Here is a 24,424-nt window from a genome sequence, read left to right as displayed (position 1 = left end):
TTTGGTCCATGAAGATAAGATGCAGTTTCCCTCTAGGCCTGGCAATGTCTTCCTTGTTTTACTTTTCTCTTTTTTTAATCTACCCTCCTCCTGGGCTTGGAACAGAGTTGACAGAGGCCCAATATCCCTTAACTTCCTTACCAACAACTTCAAAAAAAATGCTAAAACTTGAAAGTTTATTTTTAAAATTTGCTACGAGTTCATCTAATGATAAAATAAACCCAAAAGAGACATGAGGCTACTTATAGTTATCATTTACCTTCCTCAGAATGAATATTTATATGATTCTTTAAGAAGTATGAATGCGTAGTATTGTAGGGTAACATCCCAGACTCACTGTCCATATAATACAATACATGGAATAATCTTTTAGAAAGCCCTCAAAACCTAAATTGTAAAATAAAATACAGCCCCAAAGGTTTCAAGTAAGGATTGTGATCTGCATAGCAAAGCATAAAGTCACCACACCATCTCTCTTAAGGTTGACTTTTCTAAAGAGAAATTTAAAATTACTTTAAACATAAAAATTTTCAATGAATATTTTAGAATCGTTCATATATATAGTTAGTGGTAAAGAATCTGCCTGCCTGCCAACGCAGGAGATGCAAGAGACCCAGGTTCGATCCCTGGTTCAGGAAGATCCCCTGGAGAAGGAAATGGCAACCCACTCCAGTATTCTTGCCTGGAAAAAATCCCATGGACAGAGGAGCCTCACGGGCTACAGTCCATGGGGTTGCAAAGAGTCGGACACAACTGAGCACTTGTCAGTGACAGTCAGCATATATATATAGTTAACTTTAGAAAAGAAGGCATGACAACTCATTTTATAAATTTATTTTTAATTGAAGGATAGTTGCTTTATAACATTGTGTTGTTTCTGCCATATATCACCATGAATCAGCCATAGGTATACATATGTCCCCTCCCTCTTGAACTCCCCTCCCACCTCCCACCCCATCCTAACCCTCCAGGTTGCCCCAGAAGCCTGGTTTGAGTTCCCTGAATCATACAGTAAATTCCCACTGGCTATCTGTTTTACGTATGGTGACGTATATGTTTCCTTGCAGCTCTCTCCATTCATCCCACCCTCTCCTCCTCCCCGACCCCCGCACCGTGTCCACATGTCTGTTCTCTGTCTGCGTGTCTGTTGCTGCACTGCAAATAGGTTCACTATCTTTTTTTAAAGGTTAAGTTCAGTCCTACCAAGAAATAAGAATATAGAAAATAACTTCTTCTCAAAATTCCTTCCAGTCCTAAAATGCTTTGTTGAGACAGAGCTCTTGGGATTATAACATACAGCGTGTACAGTAGGATCACCTTCCCTTTTCCAGAGGCCCAGCCAGTTCTGCATAATATGTGCTTAGGCCCTTATCACAACACAGATACACACAATCTCAAAAAGAAAACCACAATCACAATACTCCCCTAGTATTTCCACTGCTCTAAACACTTACAATTCACAACCAAGATTAAGGGCTGCTGCTGCTGCTGCTGCTGTATAGGGAAAGGGAAATAAATGATTTTACTTTATAAGTTGATATCTATGTCCATCAGGAGCTAAAATTTTAAACAGATGTCTAATGGGAAACCAAATATGGAAAATGATGCAGTTATCTATTAAAGCAACGAGATACAGCAAATAAGATACGCAGACACGGAACATAAGCCTATAAAACTTTAAAGGATGTTTTTCCAAAAGAAAGAATATCTATGTTCTCATCTATTTGAGCTCCAAAGATTCTTCATATCCTTGCATAGATCTTTTCTTTTTTAAATGGCACACTGTTTTGAAAAACAGTCTGGCAGATCCTCAAAAGGTTAAACCCAGAGTTACTATATAATACAGCAATTCCATTCCTAGGTATAGAATTTCTTTTTCTCACAAGAGAAATGAAAACAATGTCCATCAAAAACTTATACACAAATGTACAAGTTTTGTTATGTACAGAAACTTGTATATAAATATATAGCAATATTATTCACAAACAGCCCCAAAGTGAAAACAACCCAAATGTCCATCAACTGATGAAAGGATAAATAAAATGTGGTATATCCATACAAAGGGATAAAAAGAAATTAAGTACTGACACATGCTACAACAAGCATGAACCTTGAAAACATGGTGCTAAATAAAAGAAACTGGGCACAAAAGGCTACATATTTTATGCCATGTAGAAGAAATGTTCAGAATAGGCAAATTTATATAGACACAGAAAGTAGATTAGTGGTTGCCTAGGATTTGCCTGGGGTTTGGAGGAAAATGAGTGACCGCTAATGAGTGCAAGGTTATTTTTAGAGTCATGAAAATGTTCTAAAATTAATTGCAGTGATGGTTACAAATCTGTGAATATACTAAACACCACTGAATTATGTGCTTTAAATGGATGAACTGTATAGTATGAAAATTATTTTAAGAATTGGCAAACATAATAAGCCATACAAGTAAAGTAAAAAGTCAACTGGGGTAGAAAACTAGAAATTCTATTAATTCCCAACTCTAACAAAATGCTTCTGCTCCAATGACAGTAGACAGATGAGGTCCTAGAAAATCTGAGAACAGTGACCACAATAAAGAGCCCAGGGGTCCTGAGGGGAAAGGTAGAAAGCAATGGATATTCAAACACAGACATAGATGTCCAAATTATAAAGACATACTAGAAGACCTAGGCTTCCCTGATAGCTGAGTTGGTAAAGAATCCGCCTGCAATGCAGAAGACTTGGGTTTGATCCCTGGGTTGGGAAGAGCCCCTGGAGAAGGGAAAGGCTACCCATTCCAGTATTCTGGCCTGGAGAATTATGGACGGTATAGTCCATGGGGTTGCAAAGAGTCACATATGACTGAGCGACTTTCCCTTTCAAGAAGACCTAAGAGTCAGCTTCATTTAAGAAAGTCTTATGTGCATAAGATACATATAGTCATGAAAAATAACAGGAATTTTTTTAACTAATAGAAGTAGGAAAAATATGCAAAGATGCGAAATATAAAAACTATCCTGAAAATTTGAAATATTGCTCCTCCAAAGAGCTGGAGACAAATGGAAACCAGGGGACATATGTATACCAATGGCTGATTCATGTTGATGTATGACAGAAACCAATACAATATTGTAAAGCTATTATCCTTCAATTAAAACTAAATTGTTTTTAAAAACCAGAATATTGACAGTGATCATTCCTATGTGGGAGAATATTTTTCCTCCTCCTCAGTTACAATTTACTATATAATCAAAAATAAAAGCCCCACAAAAATTTATCATACTTCTAAATGCTCGTTTTAACTGGTGTTATATGGAAACTAGAATAAGAATATCAAAGATTTAAATTAACATGTCAGAAAATAAACAAACAGTTCATGATTTTCAACAGAGCTGTTCTTTGCCCTTCTATTGTTCACTGTTATAAAGCTCCATTAACAGAAAACAGGATGAAAGGAAGGGGAAAAAAGGCTTAAATGCAAATTTCTAAAAATTATATTCTCTTGAGAGAAAGCCATGCCAAACTATCATTAAATTGGGATCTGGAAATACTTTATCTATAATCACGTTTATCCCTAATTAGCAAGGGTCATTATATATTTCCAGCTGTTAACACAGACTATTCTTTTAGTACCCTGGCAAATGCCATCGCTCAGAGTGTCCAACAGTACTGTAAAAACACTCAGCTATGTGGGACTATCTCATTTTCATTTGTATGTGAAGATGATCTTATTCACTTGAGAGTGTCAAGAAAGAAAAGGAAAAGTCTTCAGAATGAAGACATTTAAAAAGCTATCATCACAGTCACTTTTTTTTTGTTTTAAAATTCCATTAAATGTTATTTCCTGAAGATTCCTCCCCCTCTACCACCCACTATCTATACAATAGTCAGCTGAAGCTCCAATACTTTGGCCACCTGATGCAAAGACCCAATTCACTGGAAAAAACGCTGATTCTTGGAAAGAATGGAAGCAAAAGGAGAAGGGGGCGGCAGAGGATGAGATGGTTAGATAGCATCACTGATTCAAAGGACATGAGTTTGAGCAAACTCTGGGAGATGGTGAAGGACAGTGAAGTCTGGTGTGCTGCAGTCTGTGGGATTGCAGAGTCAGAGACGACTTAGTGACTGAATGACGACAAATCTCAAATGATACAGACTGATGGTCACGAACAGCATCTTCCTGAAAAGTCCAGCAGGCGTCCCATGCAGGCCTGTGGACAAGGACAGGTCATTTCCCCAGAGTTGGGGGTGCCAGATCTTCAAACTTATGACTAATAAGTGACCAAGGTGCTGAGGACCTGGTCCCTGCTCTAAATCTAACTGCCCAGGCCCCCAGCTCACTGCTCAAACCAGCACGTTGCCCAAGGAGTGCTCACCCTCAAGGCCAAGACTGGCGACAGAAGCCATGCTGATCTTTCCATTTGTCAGCAGTTATCCAAAAGACACAATTTACTGGCTTAATCAATGGATACAGTTTATTTTAGTCTGCTCTTTGCTAAAATAAAATGCAAACAAAAACTGCAAACATTCGTTTTTAACAGGCCAACTGCCACCGAAGTTACTTGTCTGAGGATCAGCAATAGTGAATAGTATTCTATCTCTGCTGCTGCTGCTGCTGCTAAGTCGCTTCAGTCGTGTCCGACTCTGTGCAACCCCAGTCTCTAGTACCAATCAAAGGAAATAAGTACTCGAATCTTTTTTTTTTATTCCTATAACAGAGTATCAGTGTCCTCCTAAATTCATTTTAATATTGGTTTGTTAGACTGTCAAACTTCCAGAAAGATCTGAAGCACAAAAATAACTATGTTGTTATGGCATACCCTGTTTTATTGTGCTTCACAGATGCTTTTTAAGAAAAAAAAAAAATTAAGAGGTTTGTGGCAATCTCACAATGAACAAGTTTATTGGTACCGTTTTTTCCAGCAGCATTTGCTCACTTCATGTGTCTCACATTTTGGTAATTTCCCACAAGATTTCAAACTTTCTCATTATCATCATATTTCTTATGGTGATCTTTGAGGTTACTGTGAAAAGACTGACTCCCTGAAAACTCAGATGATGGTAAGGGCTTCTCTGGTAGCTCAGATTGTATAGAATCTGTGTACAATGTGGGAGACCTGGGTTCGATCCCTAGGTTGGGAAGATCCCTTGGAGGAGGGCATGGCAACCCACTCCAGTATTCTTGCCTAGAGAATCCCCATGGACAGAGGAGTCTGGCAGGCTGCAGTTCATGGGATCACAAAGAGTCAGACATGACTGAGTGACTAGGCACACATTTAGTATCTTAGCAATAGTATTTTAAAATTATGTATTTTTTTTTTTAGGCATAATGCTCTTGTACACTTAACAGACTATAGTGTAATATAAACATATCTCGTATATGCACTAAGAAACAAAAAAATTCATGTTATTATAATTATATGCTTTATTGCAATGGTCTGGAACCAAACCCTTAGTATCTCTAAGATATGCCTGTATGTATTTTTTTAAATAATTTAACCCTGTCCCCAAATCTCCTTCCCAAAAGTTCAGCCTAGAAAACACGTACTGAGTTGTGGGACAGTGGACACCATGCTACCTGTTACCTGCAGTTCAGGTAACAGGGAGGCAAGGCCAGCAGAGGGACACAGGAACAGACAGCCTAAGTCCAGGTTCAGATACAGCACAAGCCGGCTGTGTGACAATTCCTTGCCAAGCCTTCTGTCTTCACCCGTGCAACACGGATTATAATAGTGCCTACAGCACAAGATGGCCCAAAGGACGAAATATGATCATCCATTTAACCCTCAGGGCCTGTCTGGTACATCACACAGTGATCAAAACAGGCCAGGACTGTGACAGTGTGATGACACCCCTAGATGCCACATCCCCACACTGATAGTAGACATGATACAAGTGCTTTCATGGGTTATTTCTACCAGAGTGGAGACAAACACTGGCCCTGGGCAATCTCATGATCTTGGCCCTAACTTACTCAACTTGTGGGCTTGGGTTTTAGAAAATGAAAGTCTAATAGGTCAGTGGGTTTTTTCTTTTTCTTCTTCAAAAAAAAACAAAAAACCCAACTTTAAGAAAAAAAAACTACAAGAGAAATATAGCTTTAGAAACATTTCAGGACATATAGATAAAAGAAGATACAGTAGAAGTTAAATCTAACCTTCCTGACTCTGCTCACCCCAGATCAGTTTTCAAATTGTGCTATACTGACTCAGATGGTCAAGAATCCGCCTGCAATGCTGGAGACCTGAGTTCAATCCCGGGGTCGGGAAGATCCCCTGGAGAAGGAAATGGCAACCCACTCCAGTATTCTTGTCTGGAGAATACCATGGACAGAGGAGCCCGGTGGGCTTCAGTCCATGATGTTGCAAAGAGTCACACACAACTGAGTGCCTAACACACACAGGGGTCACCAGAAGCAGAGGTGGGTTTCCAGCAAAGGCAAAGTAGGAAGGGCCCCAAGCAGCAGCTCTTCCCCCATCACCACTTCAACCAGTGCAATTCTGCTTTTATGCATCTTACATGCTGGTTTTCATAGATTTTAAGACAAAGGTTCCACACCAAAGTCTGAAAACCACAGGACTCAATTACTCTAAAGATACCCAGCTCTAGAACTCTATGATTCTGGTCTATTAAATCAAATCCTCATTGTAGCCATTATACCTATATCAAGTTGCCCTGAAATTTCCTGAAACTTCACCTTACCTCTAGCTCAAGATCCTGAGGTTCCATTTCAGAAAGTGATAGTACAGCAATTTTGGTAACTTTACAGACCTCATGGTCTCCTGGAAGTTTGCCCACCAAGGCCTTCTGCCGAATTAAAATAAGCCACCATGGAAGATCTGAAAGAGAAAAGGCATATTTAATGTCTGGTTTCTATAAAGTACTACTGTCCTAGCAAGCCGAAGCTGAGTAACACAGTATGCAAACAGTACAATCCTTTGGTGAAAGTGAAAGTCAAAGTGACTCAATCATGTCCATCTGCGATCCTCCAGATGCAGGAATTCTCCAGGCCAGAATACTGGAGTGGGTAGCCTTTCCCTGCTCCAGGGGATCTTCCCACTGGGAAGAAGAACCCAGGGATTGAACCCAGGTCTCCCGCATTGTGGGTGGATTCTTCACCAGCTGAACCACCAGGGAAGCCCACAGTCCTTTGGTAAAGAGTACAACAAAGATAGAAAAAATGGCCCTAAAACCTATGAAAAGATGTTCAATGGAGATGTAAATTAAAATGTTTTGATACCATTCTCACCCATCAGCTTGAGGATAATAAAAAAGTATTGCTACGACAGCACATTCTGACAAGGCTGTGGGAACGAGGCACCCTCACAGCTCTTGTGAGAACACAGATACAACTTTTCCAGATGTTTATTTTACTATAACTAACATTAAAATATACCCACTTACCGTTTAACCCAGCAATCCCACACTTGTGAATTTACCCTGAAGATACATCTCAACAAAACAAAAATATATACACTCAAATCTATTCACTGCAGCAGGCTAACTGCAAACTACTGGAAACAACTTGAATGCCCAGACAAAGAATGGTTGAATAAACTATGGCACATCTATGCAATAGAGTACTATAAAGAAGCTACAAAAAAGAATTCAAAGCATTCTATAAACTGATAAGGGGATAAACTGGATATATTATTCATGTATTAATATCTTTACTGATATATTATTATATAATAAGATATAGTATTGAATCAAAGCACAATGGAGTAGCTAGAGTACACTACCCTTTCTATTAAAAAAAAAGAGAGAGAGAAATATATTTGCTCATTTGTATAGAAAAAGAGAGGAGAGAGAAATTAGAAATAATGAGATTGGTTACCTAACAAGGGGTAGGTGGAAATGAGAGGGAAGGAAGAGAAAACAGGAATGAGATAAAAGGGACTGGAACTGACAGCTCTCCAAGTACACCCTCTGACATACTTTCTGACTCTTTGAACCACGATAATGTTTTACATCTCTTCAAAAATAAATGGTTCAAATTAATCAGAATACGGAGGGAACCCAAGATGAAATGCAAAGAGTAACCCAACTCTGCTATAAATGGAAAATGTAGGAGACAAGGAAGAAATAATCTAAGTAACTTTGGAAAACAGTATTTTGTAAAGATAAAGACAAAAAGAACTGTATACAATATTGTACTCTGATAAGCAAGTTATTTGTCAGAAGAATATGGGTTAGCAATTCCAGAACTATTTCATGTGCACACTAGGACTGAGCAAATAAGTAAATATATTGATGAAAGTGGGAGAGAGGTATAAAACAAATTAAAGCAATACTTAATAAATATAAGAAAGAAAGGAAAGAAAATGCCTACAGGCCCAACAGTTATCTTTTCAATCCAAATTTCTACTTTTCACAAAAGGTTTTTATTTAAATGAGAAATAGTCTATGAAAGCCAGCATGCAAAAGCAATTTTTCATTTTGAGATTATACTCTTTAAAAATACTACCTAATTAGTACCCAAAAAAAAAAAAAAAAAAAACTATTGAAACAATGTTTCAGCGATTTCTTATTATAGAAAAACAGCATGGTGGATATATATTGTGCTTATGAAAAAATATTTTTTTTAAAAGATACAGTATTTTAATTTCTTCCATTTTTCTCTCAAATACTAATCCACTTTCATTTTAGGCATAGTGCTTTGGAGATGTGTGTTAAACATTTCATAAATGCAAGAGTTTGGAAATGTTTCATAAGTCTTTATAAAGTAGGGTGGAAATTCACTCCTAAGTTTCAAGGCTTTTATAAGTATTTCATTATTCATGATCATTAAACTTTAACCAAGGACCCACCATGTGCTGGCAAGTACGTCAGGCATGGATTAAGGTTACCAAGCATTTAACACACAGTAAACCTAACACATAATACACAGTACACTTGAATGTTAATACAGTCTGTTGAGTAAAAGGAAGCCCTTACCACAAATCTCTTAACCTTACAAGAACAACTTTTATTTTACATGAAACAATTTAGAGTGTTGGCAGAGGATAAGACAAGCCAACATTAGGAAGCCCTCTTCCTAGTTTATGCCTTCTTGTCTTCTTATTAACATTATGAACTGCAATTTTAAAAAATTACAGCAATGACAAAAACACAATGTACATAATCAAATGTGATAAATGTCTTTCTCATATGCCATCTAATGGCGTAGTACCAAAAATATCAAATTTCAAACACAGAGGGTTTACCCCATATATAGACTCACTTGGGAAAACAAAAAGCACGCATTTTACACAAAAATGCTGGTATTGTCAATACCAAAATTCAACTTACAAACTTAAAAACACTTAAAACATTACAGATTTAAGTTCAAAATACCTGAGGGGTTATAATGAAGATTAAATCTGAGAAAATACAATGTAAATTATCTCAAACAACAAGGAACAAAATTTGTAAACAATAGTTCCCTTTTCAGAAGAGCCTCAATGTGTTCTGACTTAGATGTCAGAACTCAGACTCAAATTCTAGCTCCACTATTTATCAGGTGCTTCAGCATAATACTTAACTGTTCCAATTCTTGGTTTCTCACCTGTAGAATGGGGGAAAATTGCCTATTTCAAAGAGTACCTAGGAGGATTAAATAATTTTTATACTCCATATTATTCAGAGTTAATGTTTACCAGGTAGCAAAACATACTGTAAAGCTATGGTAAATAAAACAACATGGTGCTGGTACAGGAATGGACAAATGAGTACTAGAAAAGAACACAGAGGACAGACAGAGACCCACGTAAAAATGGGCATCTAAGTTAATGACGATAAAGAGGCAGAAAGTATGGGATGTCAATAACCTTCCACTGTTATTCAACACTCCAGTGTTGAAATACACACTTAAGTACCTGCAGACAAATGTATCTACCCGGAACGTGCTTTGAGATAATTTAGATGCTGGGAATGTGGGGACCATGGATAAAAACACCTTTTTGTAGTTGACTTGCAACCAGCTCTACAAATTGCACTGGGTTAATGTCTCATATAAGTCTTTCACTATACAGTTGTCTGCCTTGCTGTTTTCAGTCTCACACACTGATCAAAACCAAAAAACCAAAAGTAAGATAGACAAGAAAATTGATATATACTAGTTATAATCTAAGTAACTTGGGATGATGAAAATACACTGGAGTTACATAGCAGTGATGGTAGGATAATACAACCTTATGATACTAAAACCCAGTGAATTATGATGTTGAAAGAGTGAATTTTATGGAGTGTGATTTTATCTCAATTTTTAAAAAAAAGCTTCTAAAGAACAAAAAAACTTGCTAAGAGTCTAACTTACTAGAACAGTGAATAAACTAAAAAGTATATTTTCTGCCAAACACAGAGATATAGGTACTTGAAATAATGTTTAAAGAAACAAGTAAAATTATCATAATGGAAAGAAAATGAAAAACTTGAATTGGACACTAAGATACTTCTGGGTTGATTCTAGAAAACAAAACAAAAAACCTCTTGGGAAATAACAGCAATCTGTATTTCTGTAATTATTTTGTCATAGGTGAAACAAACACAACAGTAAACACACAGAAGCCTGAAAATCCAGCAAAAATGAGTATGTTAGTTACAGGGTGAAATGATCCAAATATATTTTCTCTAGTTTGAATTTTAAGCTAAGAAAAATGAAAAAGTATAGCATCACTATTGTTTAGCAGTCTCTATCCAGTCAAGCACAATTTTGTAATGAAGCATTTAAAAGCACCAAGCAGGTTACTGCATTAATTTATATCACCCACCAGAAAAAGACACTTAGCTTAATTAAAGCCATCACACTGAGATCTGGATATGTAGTATAACCAAGGGTCAGAGGTAATTTATTCTAGCAAGGTCTTTTGGTATAAAGATATTTCCTCAACTTTTAAAATATATTACAATGGGGAAAAAGGTCAATTTTGTAACCCTAACTCCTTTAAAAAAAAAAAAAAAGACAAAAAATGTGACTTCCCCAGCCAGATAAGAAAACTAACTAGGAAGTGATTATCTTGAAAAGCATGACCAATTAGGACAAGTAAAACAATAGTTCTGGAAAATATTCAATTGCTTGCTCTATACAATAATTGACTCAGTTAAATTAGGGTAAGCAATCGCAGGAGAAAGATTTTTATTCAAAAAACTTTTTTTTCTAAATTAAAATTAGGGGCTTCCCTCACAGCTCAGTTGGTAAATCAATTGCCTGCAATGCAGGAGACTTGGGTACAATTCCTGGGTCGGGAAGATCCCCTGGAGAAGGAAATGGCAACCCATTCCAGTATTCTTGTCTGGAGAATACCATGGACAGAGGAGCCTGGCAGGCTACAGTCCACAGGGTCGCAAGAGTCGGACACAACTTATTGACTAAACCACCACTGTGTGAAAATCTTTTCTCCCTATTCACAACCTCGAAGTACTGCATCTAATATTTCTCAACACGGCTATGAATTCTACTGACATGCATCAATAGAAAAGATAAGCATTTGATCCAACAATGCATGTCTAGCAATGTTTTATTTTTATTAATTTCAACCATACAGAAAATAAAGGAATACATTCCATGTGTTTAAAAATGTAAACATTACATATAAAATTAATATTCCCTTTCAAGACTGTTTCCCATTCCACGGAAATTCTTTAACTCTAATCCTAATCCCACTTTATGAGTTCTCTCATATGAGAAGACTGGCAGAGAAAGGGAACAACTGGTTACCATTGCTGGTATTAGTCCTTTCACTCTTACTTGAGCTTAACAACGACTTTTTAAAAATATTTACTTATTTATGGCTGCATTGGATCTTAGTTGCGGTGTGCAGGCTCAGCAGTCTTGGCTCAAGGGCTCAGTCACCCCTCAGCATGTGGGATACTAGTTCCCTGACCAAGGACCAAACCCACATCCCCTGCACTGGAAGATGGACTCAACCCCTGGACCACTGAGGAAGTACCACCAATGACTTTTTTAAACATGCATAATTTAGGGAATTTCCCAGCAGCCTAGTGGTTAGAACTCCAAGCTTCCATTACAAGGGCCATAGTTCAGCCCCTAGTCCAGGAAATAAAATCCCATGTTCTTTGAGAATGAGCCCCTAGCAGTTTTTTTTTTTTTAATGCAACACAGCTTTATCTAGTCTTTTCAAAGCATTCAATTTAGCCTTCATAGAAACAGGAAGTCATTCCTTTTGTATTTACAGTTGATGGGTTTATTTAGTTATGTAATTACAGTATCAAGTAAAACAAGTATGAACAAGTATGGAAATAAACACAACCCATGATCTAGCAGAAGACAGAGGGCTTCCTACCCAGTCTCCACCAGCCAACACCATCCAACACATCTACCAATACACTCCGCAGAGGCAGAGAGGAATGCTGGTTAATCTTAAGTGAGGTTCAACTAAAAGAGCTCCTACCGACAGAAATACATACACAGCACATACTCTCTGTGCCAGACACCTGGAGTGAGTGCAGTATCTGTGTGAAAACAATTTTGATTTTGTGTTTTTTTTTTTCTCCTTCTGGCTCACCTTTTTCCAAGACTGTTTCTGATTTGAACTGGTTCAGTGGGATTTTTAAGACTCAAAAATAACATTTCTTCAGTACTCAGCCTTCTTTATGGTCCAATGCTCATAGCCACACATGACTACTGGAAAAAACCATAGCTTTGTCTATATGGACCTTTGTCAGCAAAGTGATGTATCTGCTTTTTAATACACCGTCTAGCTTTCCTTCCAAGGAACAAGAGTCTTTTAATTTCATGCTGCAGTCACCATGGAGCCTGAGAAAATAAAATCTGTCACTGCTTCCAATTTTTCCCCTTCTGTTTGCTATAAAGTGATGGGACCAGATGCCATGACCTTAGTTTTTTTTAATGTTGAGTTTCAAGCCAGCTTATACACAACAGAATTTACAATTATATCCACATGCCAAATTACTAACATTTATTTACTACATACTCCAAAGTCCTAACGTAATATTCAATAACCAATATTTAAATTCTTGAAGAGCTTCTGCAGCTTATGCCTCTAGTAAGAGCTTAGAGTCCGAATTCGAACCAGACGAATGAATCAGAGGATGGAAATGTGCTGCTGTGAAGGAAAAAGAGAATTAGGAAAGGCAATTGTAGTTGGCTCACTTTTCCTTTCTTCTGTGTCAAGCTGACAATAAGAATACTTACGTGTTTCTCTGCCATTTCAAGTTGACACTCTGAACTAATAAGTTTAAGCCAAATGACTCACTGCTCCTTTTATACATTAAGGCTTGCCGCTGCTGCTGCTGCTAAGTCACTTCAGTCGTGTCCGACTCTTAGCGACCCCACAGACTGCACCTACTAGGCTCCTCCGTCCATGGGATTTTCCAGGCAAGAGTACTGGAGTGGGTTGCCACTGCCTTCTTCGACGTTAAGGCTTAGGTGCTTACAAATTTAACATTGCTTTAGCTTTCTGGTGACTTGAACTTGGGCTGTTTTTGAAATGTATATCTGTTTATGCTTCTTGCCTTAAAGTCTATTTTGATATTATGAGCACATCAGTTTTCAGTAGGTTAGCATTTGCTTGGTTTCTCTTTTTTCCATCCTTTTACTTTTGGCCATTCTCTATACATATACATATACCTAAGGTATTTGTCTTAAAAGTAGCTTATAGATGAATTTTATTTTTCCATTATGAAAAGCTTTGCTTTTTAACTACTAAGTCTATTCATGGGCTTCCCTGGTGGCTCAGTGGTAAAGAACCCAACTGCCAATGCAGGTGTATTCTTGCCTGGGAAATCCCATGGACAGAGGAGCTTGGCGGGCAACACTCCATGGGATCACAAAGAGTCAGACTTGATTTAGTGACTAAATGAGTCGATTTATATGTAATGCTACTGTTGAAATATTTAAGAATCATTCTACCATCTTACCATTTCTTCACCTGTTCTATATACTTTTCCTTGTTTTCTTGTGGATTGAGTGTTAAAATTATTATTCCATTTCCTCCCTTTATTAGCTTTTTACAATCTTTTATTATTCTATTAGTGATTATACTGTAGGGTCTGATAACATGAGCCCTAACTTACAAAAGCCTAATGTAAAGAAGTACTTTTGCCAGTTCCTGGACAGGGAAAGGCCCTGAGAACACCAGCCTTTTTTAGCTTACCATAGTTACTATTATTGCTGTGTGCTTTCATTCTGTGTTCATTTTAAACCTCATATAAAGCTAACTTTGTTTAAATTTACCAACATTTACTCTTTGCATTCCTGCTTTACATTCCTTCCAACATTTCCGCACTCCTATCTGGAATCATTTTCCTTTTACCTGAAGAACCCCTTAGTATTTATTTTAGTGCAGATACTGGTGATGACAAATTCAGCTTGTTTGGCTCAAAATGTCTTTTTTTCCTTAGTTTTTGAAGGTACAAAATTCTAGACAGGCACTTTGAAGGTATCATTCCACTGTCTTCCGGCTTCCACTGTTCCTACCAGAGCTTTACTGAATGCCCTTGAATTTAACTTTTCTGTAGCTTTTCTTTGGCTGCTTTAGGATGTTTTCTTTGACTTCAGCTTTTATCAGTTTTACTATGAGATGCTCAAGTGTGGTTTTCTTCATATTTTTTCTCTCGCAGTTCAAAGTATTTCTTGATATTGTGACTGTCAGAAATAATCTCTGACTAGTTTCTCTTGATCTCATTTTTTAAAATGTGTGAAGTATCTTTAAATGATCTGTTATATAGCACAGTAACACAGTATGCATTCTAAGAGAATCTAATCATTGGGTAATATCTTAATGGCTTTGTTGTCATTGTTTAGTCACTAAGTCATTTCCGACTCTTGTGACCTCATGGACTGGAGCCTGCCAGGCTCTTCTGTCTACGGGATTTCCCAGGCAAGAAAACAGGAGTGGGTTGCCATCTTATCTGCAGGGGATATTCCTGACCCAGGGGTTGAACCTGCATCTCCTGCACTGGCAGGTCAATTCTTTACTACTGAGCCACAATGGCTTATCTCAAGATAAATTATGTTCCAATTTGAAGGATCCTGCCTTTTCTTTTTTTAAAATAAATCTTTGGGTGCTCACTTTGGCAGCACATATACTAAAATTGGAATGATACAGAGAAGATTAGCATGGCCCCTGCACAAGGATGACACACAAATTCGTGAAGCGTTCCATATTTTTAGAAGACAAGTAATTGTATATTGGTTAATAAAGATATGAGCTAACATTTAAAAAAATAAATAAATAAATTTTTGGTAGGAATTTAAATTCAGTCCACTGTGTGCATAAAACCTATTGATACCTATTGCATAAGCTATTAATTGGCCATTTAGTACTTTTAAATGAATATAAGCATAAGTCTATAGATTTTATGTAACTTTATGCTCAGATGGCAAAGAATCTGCCTGCAATGCAGGAGACCTGGGTTCAATCCCTGCATCAGGAATATCCCTTAGAGAAGGGAATGGCCATCCACTCTATTCTTGCCTGGAGAATTCCATGGACAGAGGAGCCTGGCAGGCTACAATCCATGGGGTCACAAAGAGTCGGACACGACTGAGCAACTAAACTGCATGAATTTAAATTTCTACTAAAAGATATGGATTCACAGTATGTTTAACATAATTTTCTGCTTTCTATTTAAGGCCATTTCTATTTGTTTAAAACTACATCAAGAAAAATACTTTTCCTAATAGAAACAGAAATAAAGTAGTATATTCCTTTGAATATATTTCAAGGAGCATCGTACACCATTGTACATCAAGTAAGTAGAAATACAAATAATACTACCACACAACAATGCTATTTTTTTCCACTGTCAGATATCTGTAGTTAAAAGTACATCATATTGGGCTTCTAATATTCTCAGTGACCAAAGAGCCAGTCATTAATTCGTTCATCTTCCAAACATAGTAGCTACTCAGTGTTTCTTGATTGATTGCTCTATTGCCTACTAAAGTGTCCTAAGTCTGCGCATACAGAAAACCGAAAGTGATTCATACGGAGAGTGTCTGGGACATGAGGTACGTTTATTAGGATCCATTTCAAAGGTACCAAATGGTGCAATCAGAAGCATATTCAGCTTAACCTACGAATTCAAACTCAGCCTAATAACAAAATCCCTAATAATGACCTGCCATAAAATTAATCTATTATAATCTATAAAAATATAAAGACTTTGCTATCTATAACAGTCCTAGAAAACTAGAAAAGTCTAAGTATCAATGGGCAAAATGAGTTTCTATTACAAGAGTACATTTTCCACATAACCGTGTCTTTCTCTTGCTCAAGTGCTAAGTAAGATGTTTCCTTACATGTTTATTTAAAATGTTAATCTATTACATACTTTCCTACCTATTAAACCCCAGCATACTAAATATAATTGGGGTTATTTATGGTGAAGGTTTATCATCATGAAGCTAAACTACTGTTTTGAGGAGTGACAAGTGTGCTGTGAGGCTGGAGGTTACGGGCCGCTCTGCCTGAGGGAACACAAGCCCACAGGCTGTAACAAACCTGAGAGCCAAGTCAAAGTCACTTAGATGGACAGCCTCCATTTCTGCCCTGGGTGGTGATACGGCCACATCTAAGTAAGCGAGTCTTGTCTTTTTTTAATCAAAAATACCCTTTTTAAAACACAATTAGACCTGGTAATAATTTGATTGCAATCACTTCAAAATGTTGAGGAAGATAAAATGTTCAATAAGATAAAAATCTTAATAAGAATATAAAGGAGGAAATAATATAAATATAGGAAACACCTTTATAGGTGGCCCATACATACACTTAGTCACTGTTACCTTTACAAGGTTCTTCTCTTTATGGAGTTAAGAACTTTTAATATCACTGCCATAGAAATCACTGAGAAAACAACTGGAGTTTAAGAACAAATTCCTTTATAACTGGACAGCAGAATGACAGTGAAATAGAAGAGGCAAGCTGGCCTACCTCTAACGTTCTCTCTCTGCCTGAGGATATAAAAATCTGTGAGTTAGAGACATGCTCTGAACTAAGCAGCAAGCTTGTCTGATGCCCTTGGGAAAGCTCAGAGCTGTGGGTCACCTTCCTGTGTCTCATTCAAGCACTGCTCCTACCAGGGAGGTGGAACCATCCACACGAAGGAGACTGGAGTGCAGCTCAGGGACAAGGGGGGTGATGGGAAATTCTGAAGCATAAAGTAATGGAGCAGACAGAGCGGAGCAAAGAGAGGAGGGAAGGGGCATTCAGCACCTCAGTACCTGGGGAGAGAGTAGAAGGAAGACAGAAGCGAAAAAGAGCAACCAGAAGATGCCAAAGAAAGGAGCCTCTCGCCGCTTAGCCCGTCTGCTTCCAAGACCCAAAACTATTAACTGAATAGATCAGCTATAACTACAGTGGAAGAATCTTTTAAGGTCACCAACATGAATCTTACCTCCAAAATTCATGAGTTCTGAGACCCTCATGAATCAAAGTCACTCAGTTGTGTCCGACTGTTTGTAACCCTATGGACTATACAGTCCATGGAATTCTCCAGGCCAGAATACTGGAGTGGGTAGCCTTTCCCTTCTCCAGGGGATCTTCCCAACCCAGGGATCAAACCCAGGTCTTCCGCATTGCAGGCGGACTCTTTACCAGCTGAGCCACAGGGGAAACCATGAACGAAAAACTGAATATAAAATGACTTTTTAAATTACATTTTAGATTATCCTGAAATGTTACATGACAAATAATACTGTTTCTTTAAGGTTCTTCCCTCAAAGTAACTTTAGAACTGAAAAAAGTCACCTTTAAGTTACCAAAAGGTAGATTAATTATTAAAATAAGAAAAAATCAGAAGTAGTGACAAAAGGATACAAAACAACTATTCTCTGACTTAAATATTTTCAATGGCTTTATTAAGATATAATTTATATACCATAAGATTCACTGATTTTAAGTATAAACAAGCCAATGATTTTAATGAATTTATAGTTGTGCAACCATTATCACAATCCTTACATGTTTCTATGAGTCATCAGTAGACAATAAAACAATCTTCTCCCACAATGCAATTGTACACAATGAAACTCGTATTTAAACAGAAGTACCATCTAAAGGCCGTGCCCAAGAAGCAGGCCTTAAGCAGGGACCCTGCCAGGCTTCTCTTGCCTTTTCTCTAGTGCCCCTGAGGAGTGGGCCTTTCTAATGGCTTTTCAGGGAAGTACAAAAGCAATGCTGGTGATATTCCATTCATTCACACTGTAGGTATAAAAATATTTCATATCACTGAGTGTCACAGCAAAGTCTCCATAGATAGCAAGGGACCAAAATCAAACTTTTAAAATCATATACATAATACATTGTACCATTTTAAGGATCTCAAGATCCTCACCACTTTAAAAGTGGAAGAGCAGATGGTGATACTATTTTAATGAATGGGAGAGACTTGAGTGAATTGTGTCTGTAGCTGTTCAATACTAGGAGTAGTAATTCTCTTAATTACTAAACGAAGAGCCTCTATGGCTAAATAAATCAGTATTCCTGACAATTCTCTCTTCAAACTAGTTCTGAGTATACTGTGGATATATTTGCATTTTACAGTCAGATATTTCACACCCTAACAAGCTTATCTTTGTGGAGCTAATGATAAAAAATCCACCTGCCAATGCAGGAGACCTAAGAGACACAGGTTTGATCCCTGGGTCGGGAAGATCCCTTTGGGGAGGAGATGGCAACCCACTCTGGTATTCCTGCCTGGAGAATACCATGAACAGAGGAGCCTGGCGGGTTCCAGTCCATGGGGTCACAAAGAGTTGGACGCGACTAAAGCAAATTAGCACCCATGCATGCACAGTCTTCAGGACACATACCCACAGGGGATACATTCAAGGACTCTCAGCAGACGCCTGAAACTGCAGACAGAACCAAACCTTATATACACATTCTTTTGAACATTGGGGTCATTACTAAGTAAAATAAGTGTCACTTGAACACAGCACTATGATACCAACAGCCAATCTGATAACTGAACCAATTATGTGACTAAATGTGCTGGAAGCATACTGGGTGGATATGCTGGACAAAGGGATGACTCATACCCCAGGCCAGAAGGCACAGAGATCTCATTGCACCACTCAGGACACCATGCAATTTACAACTTGTGAATTATTTCTGGAATTTTCCATTTAATATTTTTGGACCATGGCTGATCACAGATAACTGAAACTTCAGAAAGGGAAACTACGGACTGGTGTGGGGCAGGGGGAGGACTACTGTAGATTTTAAAGAGCTTTTTAAATCTACAAGCAATAAGTGCTGGAGAGGGTGTGGAGAAAAGGGAATCCTCTTACACTGTTGGTGGGAATGCAAACTAGTATAGCCACTATGGAGAACAGTGTGGAGATTCCTTAAAAAACTGGAAATAGAACTGCCATATGACCCAGCAATCCCACTGCTGGGCATACACACCGAGGAAACCAGATCTGAAAGAGACGTGTACCCCAATGTTCACTGCATGTTATAATAGCCAGGACATGGAAGCAACCTAGATGTCCATCAGCAGATAAATGAATAAGAAAGCTGTGGTACATATACACAATGGAATATTACTCAGCCATTAAAAAGAATATATTTGAATCAGTTCTAATGAGGTGGATGAAACTGGAGTCTATTATACAGAGTGAAGTAAGCCAGAAAGAAAAACACCAATACAGTATACTAACGCATATATATATGGAATTTAGAAAGATGGTAACGATAACTCTCTATGTGAGACAGCAAAAGAGACACAGATGTATTGAACAGTCTTTTGGACTCTGTGGGAGAGGGCGAGAGCAGGATGATATGAGAGAATGGCACTGAGACATGTAAATTATCATATGTGAAATGAATCGCCAGTCCAGGTTTGATGCATGAGACAGGGTGCTCAGGGCTGGTGCACTGGGATGACCCAGAGAGATGGGATTGGGAGGGAGGTGGGAGCGGGATTCAGTATGGGGAACACACGGATACCCATGGCAGATTCAAGTCAATGTATGGCAAAATCAATACAATATTGTAAAGTAAAATAAACAGATTAATTAATTAAAAAGAAAAACACCAGAGCTTTTGTAATACATTTAGAACCTCCAGCCTTAAGCCATCTTGGGGTCTTCCTAGGTGTTGCTACTGTAGGATACATGAGAGAGGTGGGTTCAATCTCTGGGTTTGGAAAACCCTTGGAGAAGGGCATAGAAACCCAGTCCAGTATTCTTGCCTGGAGAATCCCATGGACAGAGGGGTCTGGCAGGCTACACTCCATAGGATTACACAGAGTCAGACACAACTCAAGTGACTTAGCACATTAGCCATCTTTTCAAGGTTATCTGTGTGATGATATACTATCTCCTCAATGGAGGACATTCCTACGGAGGTGATGTCTGAGTTGAAGTCAAAACTATTTCAGTAGGATAATTTGGACAGGGTCAGGGTGGGGAAAGTGAGAGGAGAGCAGTTGTTGGCAGAGTGAGCCATGTGCAAAAAGATCCCTATGACTGAGAAAACGCATTTCAGGCCTCAGTTGAGACATCACTTCCTCAGGGATGCCTTCCATCCAGGAACCCCATCCCCACCAGTCACACCCCTCTGCTATGTGCTTCACAATATCCCACATTTGTCTTCTTCAGAAGCTTAAGTTTAATGATAAAACTCTGATCAGGCAATTAATGTCTAGCTCTTGGATTTGACTCTATGCTCCTGGAAGCTTTGCATTTTGTTCACCCTGTAGCCCCCAGCATACAACAGGCACTCTATAAATATCTGTTAAATAATTATGTGCTGAATATTTTTGAATAGCCACTGAACAGGGGGATACAACAGTGAGCACAACAAACAGCCCCTGTCTTGGAGCTTATCCTCTAGAGAGGGAAGAAGAATACAAACAGAAAAGAAGAAAACAAAAAATTAATGTGTCATTACAACTGTGGTAAGATCTGACCATCATTCGGACTTCCTCCTGGACACTACAAGGAATAGAAGACAATGATTTTTCATGGAGCTTTACTTTTCCTTCATCTATTTAGCACATTACATGTTTCTTCGACTTTCTGTTCCTCATCCTAATAAATCCCAATCGATCAAAGCAGAGTCAGACACCTTCAGGCTGTCAAAGATAGACTCACTAGACGCTGGCTGAAAGTCTACCTGCCTGCAAATGTCTGGGAGAAGAGACCTTCCAAACTGAAGAAAGGCCAGTGATTCTAAATAGTTTGTTTTCTAGGCACCAGGGTTAATAGAACAATTTGAGGGGCAGAGCTTGCTACAAAAGGAAGGGCCATTATCAGCAAAGGATTCTACAACCAAATAATACTTCTAAATTCTTTTCTACCACACATTTTTCTAAATGGGCACACAGCTTATAAAATACAACCTTCACTGATGCTACTAATATTTCACTTCTAAAAATATTGCTTTTATAATCCCCACCATGTTGTCTTTAGGCGACATGTTAGTATCATTAAAGTTTCAGTAAACATTAGTATTACTGGAGAAAACAGTCTAAGTTTAACATTTATTCAAAATTATATGCTCAGAACATAAGTGTTCTCTAGTGATGTTTTACCTTTAAAACTAAGGAAAAAATAATCATAATAGCCAGCATCTACTGAATGCCTACTATTATCAGAAGCCATGCTAAGCACTTAATGAGAGCTTTATTAACTTACCATAACCATATCTAGGTGGTGTCATCACCCAGCAACTGAGGCTTGGATGAATAACCTGATCCAAGGCAATCATGTGACCTCAAGGTTAGTCCAGTGCTGGGGCCAGTGCCTACCCAGTGATATTTGGGGAATGGCCTATTCCACTGTAAAATAAAAGGGCAGATGCAAAGGTGAGAATTCTCTTGGACACGCTTTTGTAGTGAGCATTCCAGAGGATGTTAGATTCCTATTATGGATTGAATTATGTTCCCTTAAAATTCATTATGTTAGAATCCTAACCCCCAGTGCTTCAGAATGTGAAACTGTTTTAAAGACTGGAATCTTTAAAGTTGTAATTAAGTTAAATGAGGTCATTAGGGTGCGCTCTAATCCCTAATGACCAGTGTCCTTATAAGAGGAAATCTGGAGACAAACACAGACAAAATAATGTGAAGATGATGTGAAGACACAAGGAGAAGATAGCCATCTACAAGCCCACAAGAGAGGCCTCAGAAGAAACCAACCCCGATGACACCTTGATCTTAAGACTTTAAGCCTCCAGAACAACAAGAAAATAAATTTGTTTAAGCCCCCAAGTTTGAGGAACTTTGCTGCGGCAGCCTAGCAAACTAATGCCGTTCCGAAGTCACGACTGCTTGATGACAGTCACAGCTCACCCACGCCGCTTTTATACTGTCAGTGACAACTGTTCAAGCACACTCCTGCTCCCATCTCACCAGGCAAGAACAAAAACTCGTGCATTAATATGGAGAGAATAAGTAGGAGGGAGACAGGAGGGAGAAAGAGTTTAAGCACAGACATTTTCTTCCCCTCATCCCCTACCCCCAGAAGGTAAGATGCTCCCGTGGGAAAGTGCACTTAGAGTGATTATTTCAGTTCTAATACAGATCAGGAGCACACTGCCCAGCGGGCAAGTTGATAGTGTGGTCAAAGCAAGAGCTTAGGTGGGACACAGGGTGGGGAGGAAATAAGACATGCCCAGGACAGAGGATGAAGAAAGAGAAGGCGGCAGGAGCAAGATGGATGCGCAGAGCATGGGAGCCAGGGGTGGAGTGGTACCCAGGGTGCGGCTGCAGTTCTCTGGGTGAGGGAAAGAGCGGCAGGGGGCCCAGAAAAGAGATTTCCCTTTGTTTGTTCCCCTGTATCCTTTCCTAACAGACAAACCTTAGAAGTGATGCGGCAAGAGGGGGCAGGGCGGGGAAGAGTACAGAGATTAGGAGCGTGAAAAACTTTCCCAGCCCCGTTTACTTCTTTTTAATATTTTCTTTATTATTTTCTCTAGTTGACTCTATTCCCTCACTTTTCCCTCTTTCAAAATGTCCTACATGACAGGTATCTACCAACTTCTTTTTGGTCCAAAGAAAGGCATGAGGTACAATGAGGGAAAGTGCATGTAAACAGGGGCTGACCACAAAAGACCATAGGAAATGCTCCCACCCTCCTAATGACCATAATTTCACTGCATCAAACTCGCCAACCAGTAGCATATTTGTACATTGCTTTAGGAAATGACTTTGAGTTTGTTCAAACCCTCCTGCTTTGACTGACTGTCCTGCTTAGAGTAGTGGGCGTGTTCGAACTTTGTGACCAGGGGAGGCCCCTGACTCAGACTGAGCCAGAAAGGGCCTCCTCCCTCCCTAGAGTCTTAACTAGAGAACCAGTCAATCTCCAGAAGTTATAGGGTACATCAGATGCTCGTTGGCTTGGGGGCTAAGGTCGGTCTGAGTACCACATAAAGACAGAAATTTCATCCCACAAACACAGAGAAAGCCAGAAGAAGAGAAGAATGTATAAGAGATGTACAGGGAAAAGTGACGGTCAGAGACTATCTGCCACAAAGTGTAATCTCAGATCCTGAACAAATCAACTTTTTGGTTTTGTTCCCTTGAATTCTAATAAAAACTTGTTTGCATAAACTGATAGGTTTGTATTTGCAACCAAAAGAACTGATAAAATAGTGATAATTTACTAAGCACCTTTAGGTATATCACCACACGTGAGACCCACAATACCCTCAGGAAAAAAAGTGAGCAGTTATTTTTACTCTTGTTTTATAGTTTACTTCCCTGGTGGCTCAGACGGTAAAGCATCTGCCTACAATGCAGGAGACCCGGGTTTGATCCCTGGATTGGGAAGATCCTCTGGAGAAGGAAATGGCAACCCACTCCAGTACTCTTGCCTACCAGAGGAGCCTGGTAGACTACAGTCCATTGGGGTCGCAAAGACTCACACACGACTGAGCGACTTCACTTTCACCTTATAGTTTACAAGGAAGTAGCAAAATCACTGCAGATGGTGATTGCAGCCATGAAATTAAAAGACGCTTACTCCTTGGAAAGAAAGTTATGACCAACCTAGACAGCATATTAAAAAGCAGAGACATTACTTTGCCAACAAAGGTCCATCTAGTCAAGGCTATGGTTTTTCCGGTGGTCATGTATGGATATGAGAGTTGGACTGTGAAGAAAGCTGAGCGCCAAAGAATTGATGCTTTTGAACTGTGGTGTTGGAGAAGACTCTTGAGAGTTCCTTGGACTGCAAGGAGATCCAACCAGTCCATCCTAAAGGAGATCAGTCCTGGGTGTTCATTGGAAGGACTGATGCTGAAGCTGAAACTCCAATACTTTGGCCACCTCATGCCAAGAATTGACTCATTGGAAAAGACCCTGATGCTGCGAAAGATTGAAGACAGGGGAGAAGGGGACAATAGAGGATGAGATGGCTGGATGGCATCACCAACTCGATGGACATGAGTTTGAGTAAACTCCGGGAGTTGGTGATGGACAGGGAGGCCTGGTGTGCTGCGATTCATGGGGTTGCAAAGAGTCGGACACG

General features: G+C 38.9%; 1 protein-coding gene and 1 non-coding gene across 5 annotated transcripts in view; one reads left to right on the top strand and one right to left on the bottom strand.

Annotated features, from left to right (window-relative positions):
• Window positions 1–24,424, bottom strand: part of INPP5F (inositol polyphosphate-5-phosphatase F) — an 88,332-nt gene that overhangs the window by 36,610 nt on the left and 27,298 nt on the right. For 3 of the 4 annotated variants that reach the window (XM_043924918.1, XM_043924915.1, XM_043924916.1), the window contains exon 3: window positions 6,679–6,815. In XM_043924918.1, coding sequence (XP_043780853.1) covers window positions 6,679–6,815 — 137 coding nt within the window. Of the gene's footprint in view, window positions 1–6,678; window positions 6,816–21,589; window positions 21,733–24,424 lie in introns of all 4 variants that reach the window. The other variant, XM_043924917.1, reaches the window with a different exon arrangement.
• LOC122709677 lies at window positions 15,004–15,110 on the top strand. Its single transcript, XR_006345652.1, has one exon. It is a non-coding gene; the product is annotated as a U6 spliceosomal RNA (small nuclear RNA).

This window comes from Cervus elaphus, chromosome 15 (assembly GCF_910594005.1).
Source record: "Cervus elaphus chromosome 15, mCerEla1.1, whole genome shotgun sequence".
In the NCBI taxonomy this organism is placed as follows: Eukaryota; Metazoa; Chordata; class Mammalia; order Artiodactyla; family Cervidae; genus Cervus; species Cervus elaphus.
This window is presented reverse-complemented; position numbering and strand designations above follow the sequence as displayed.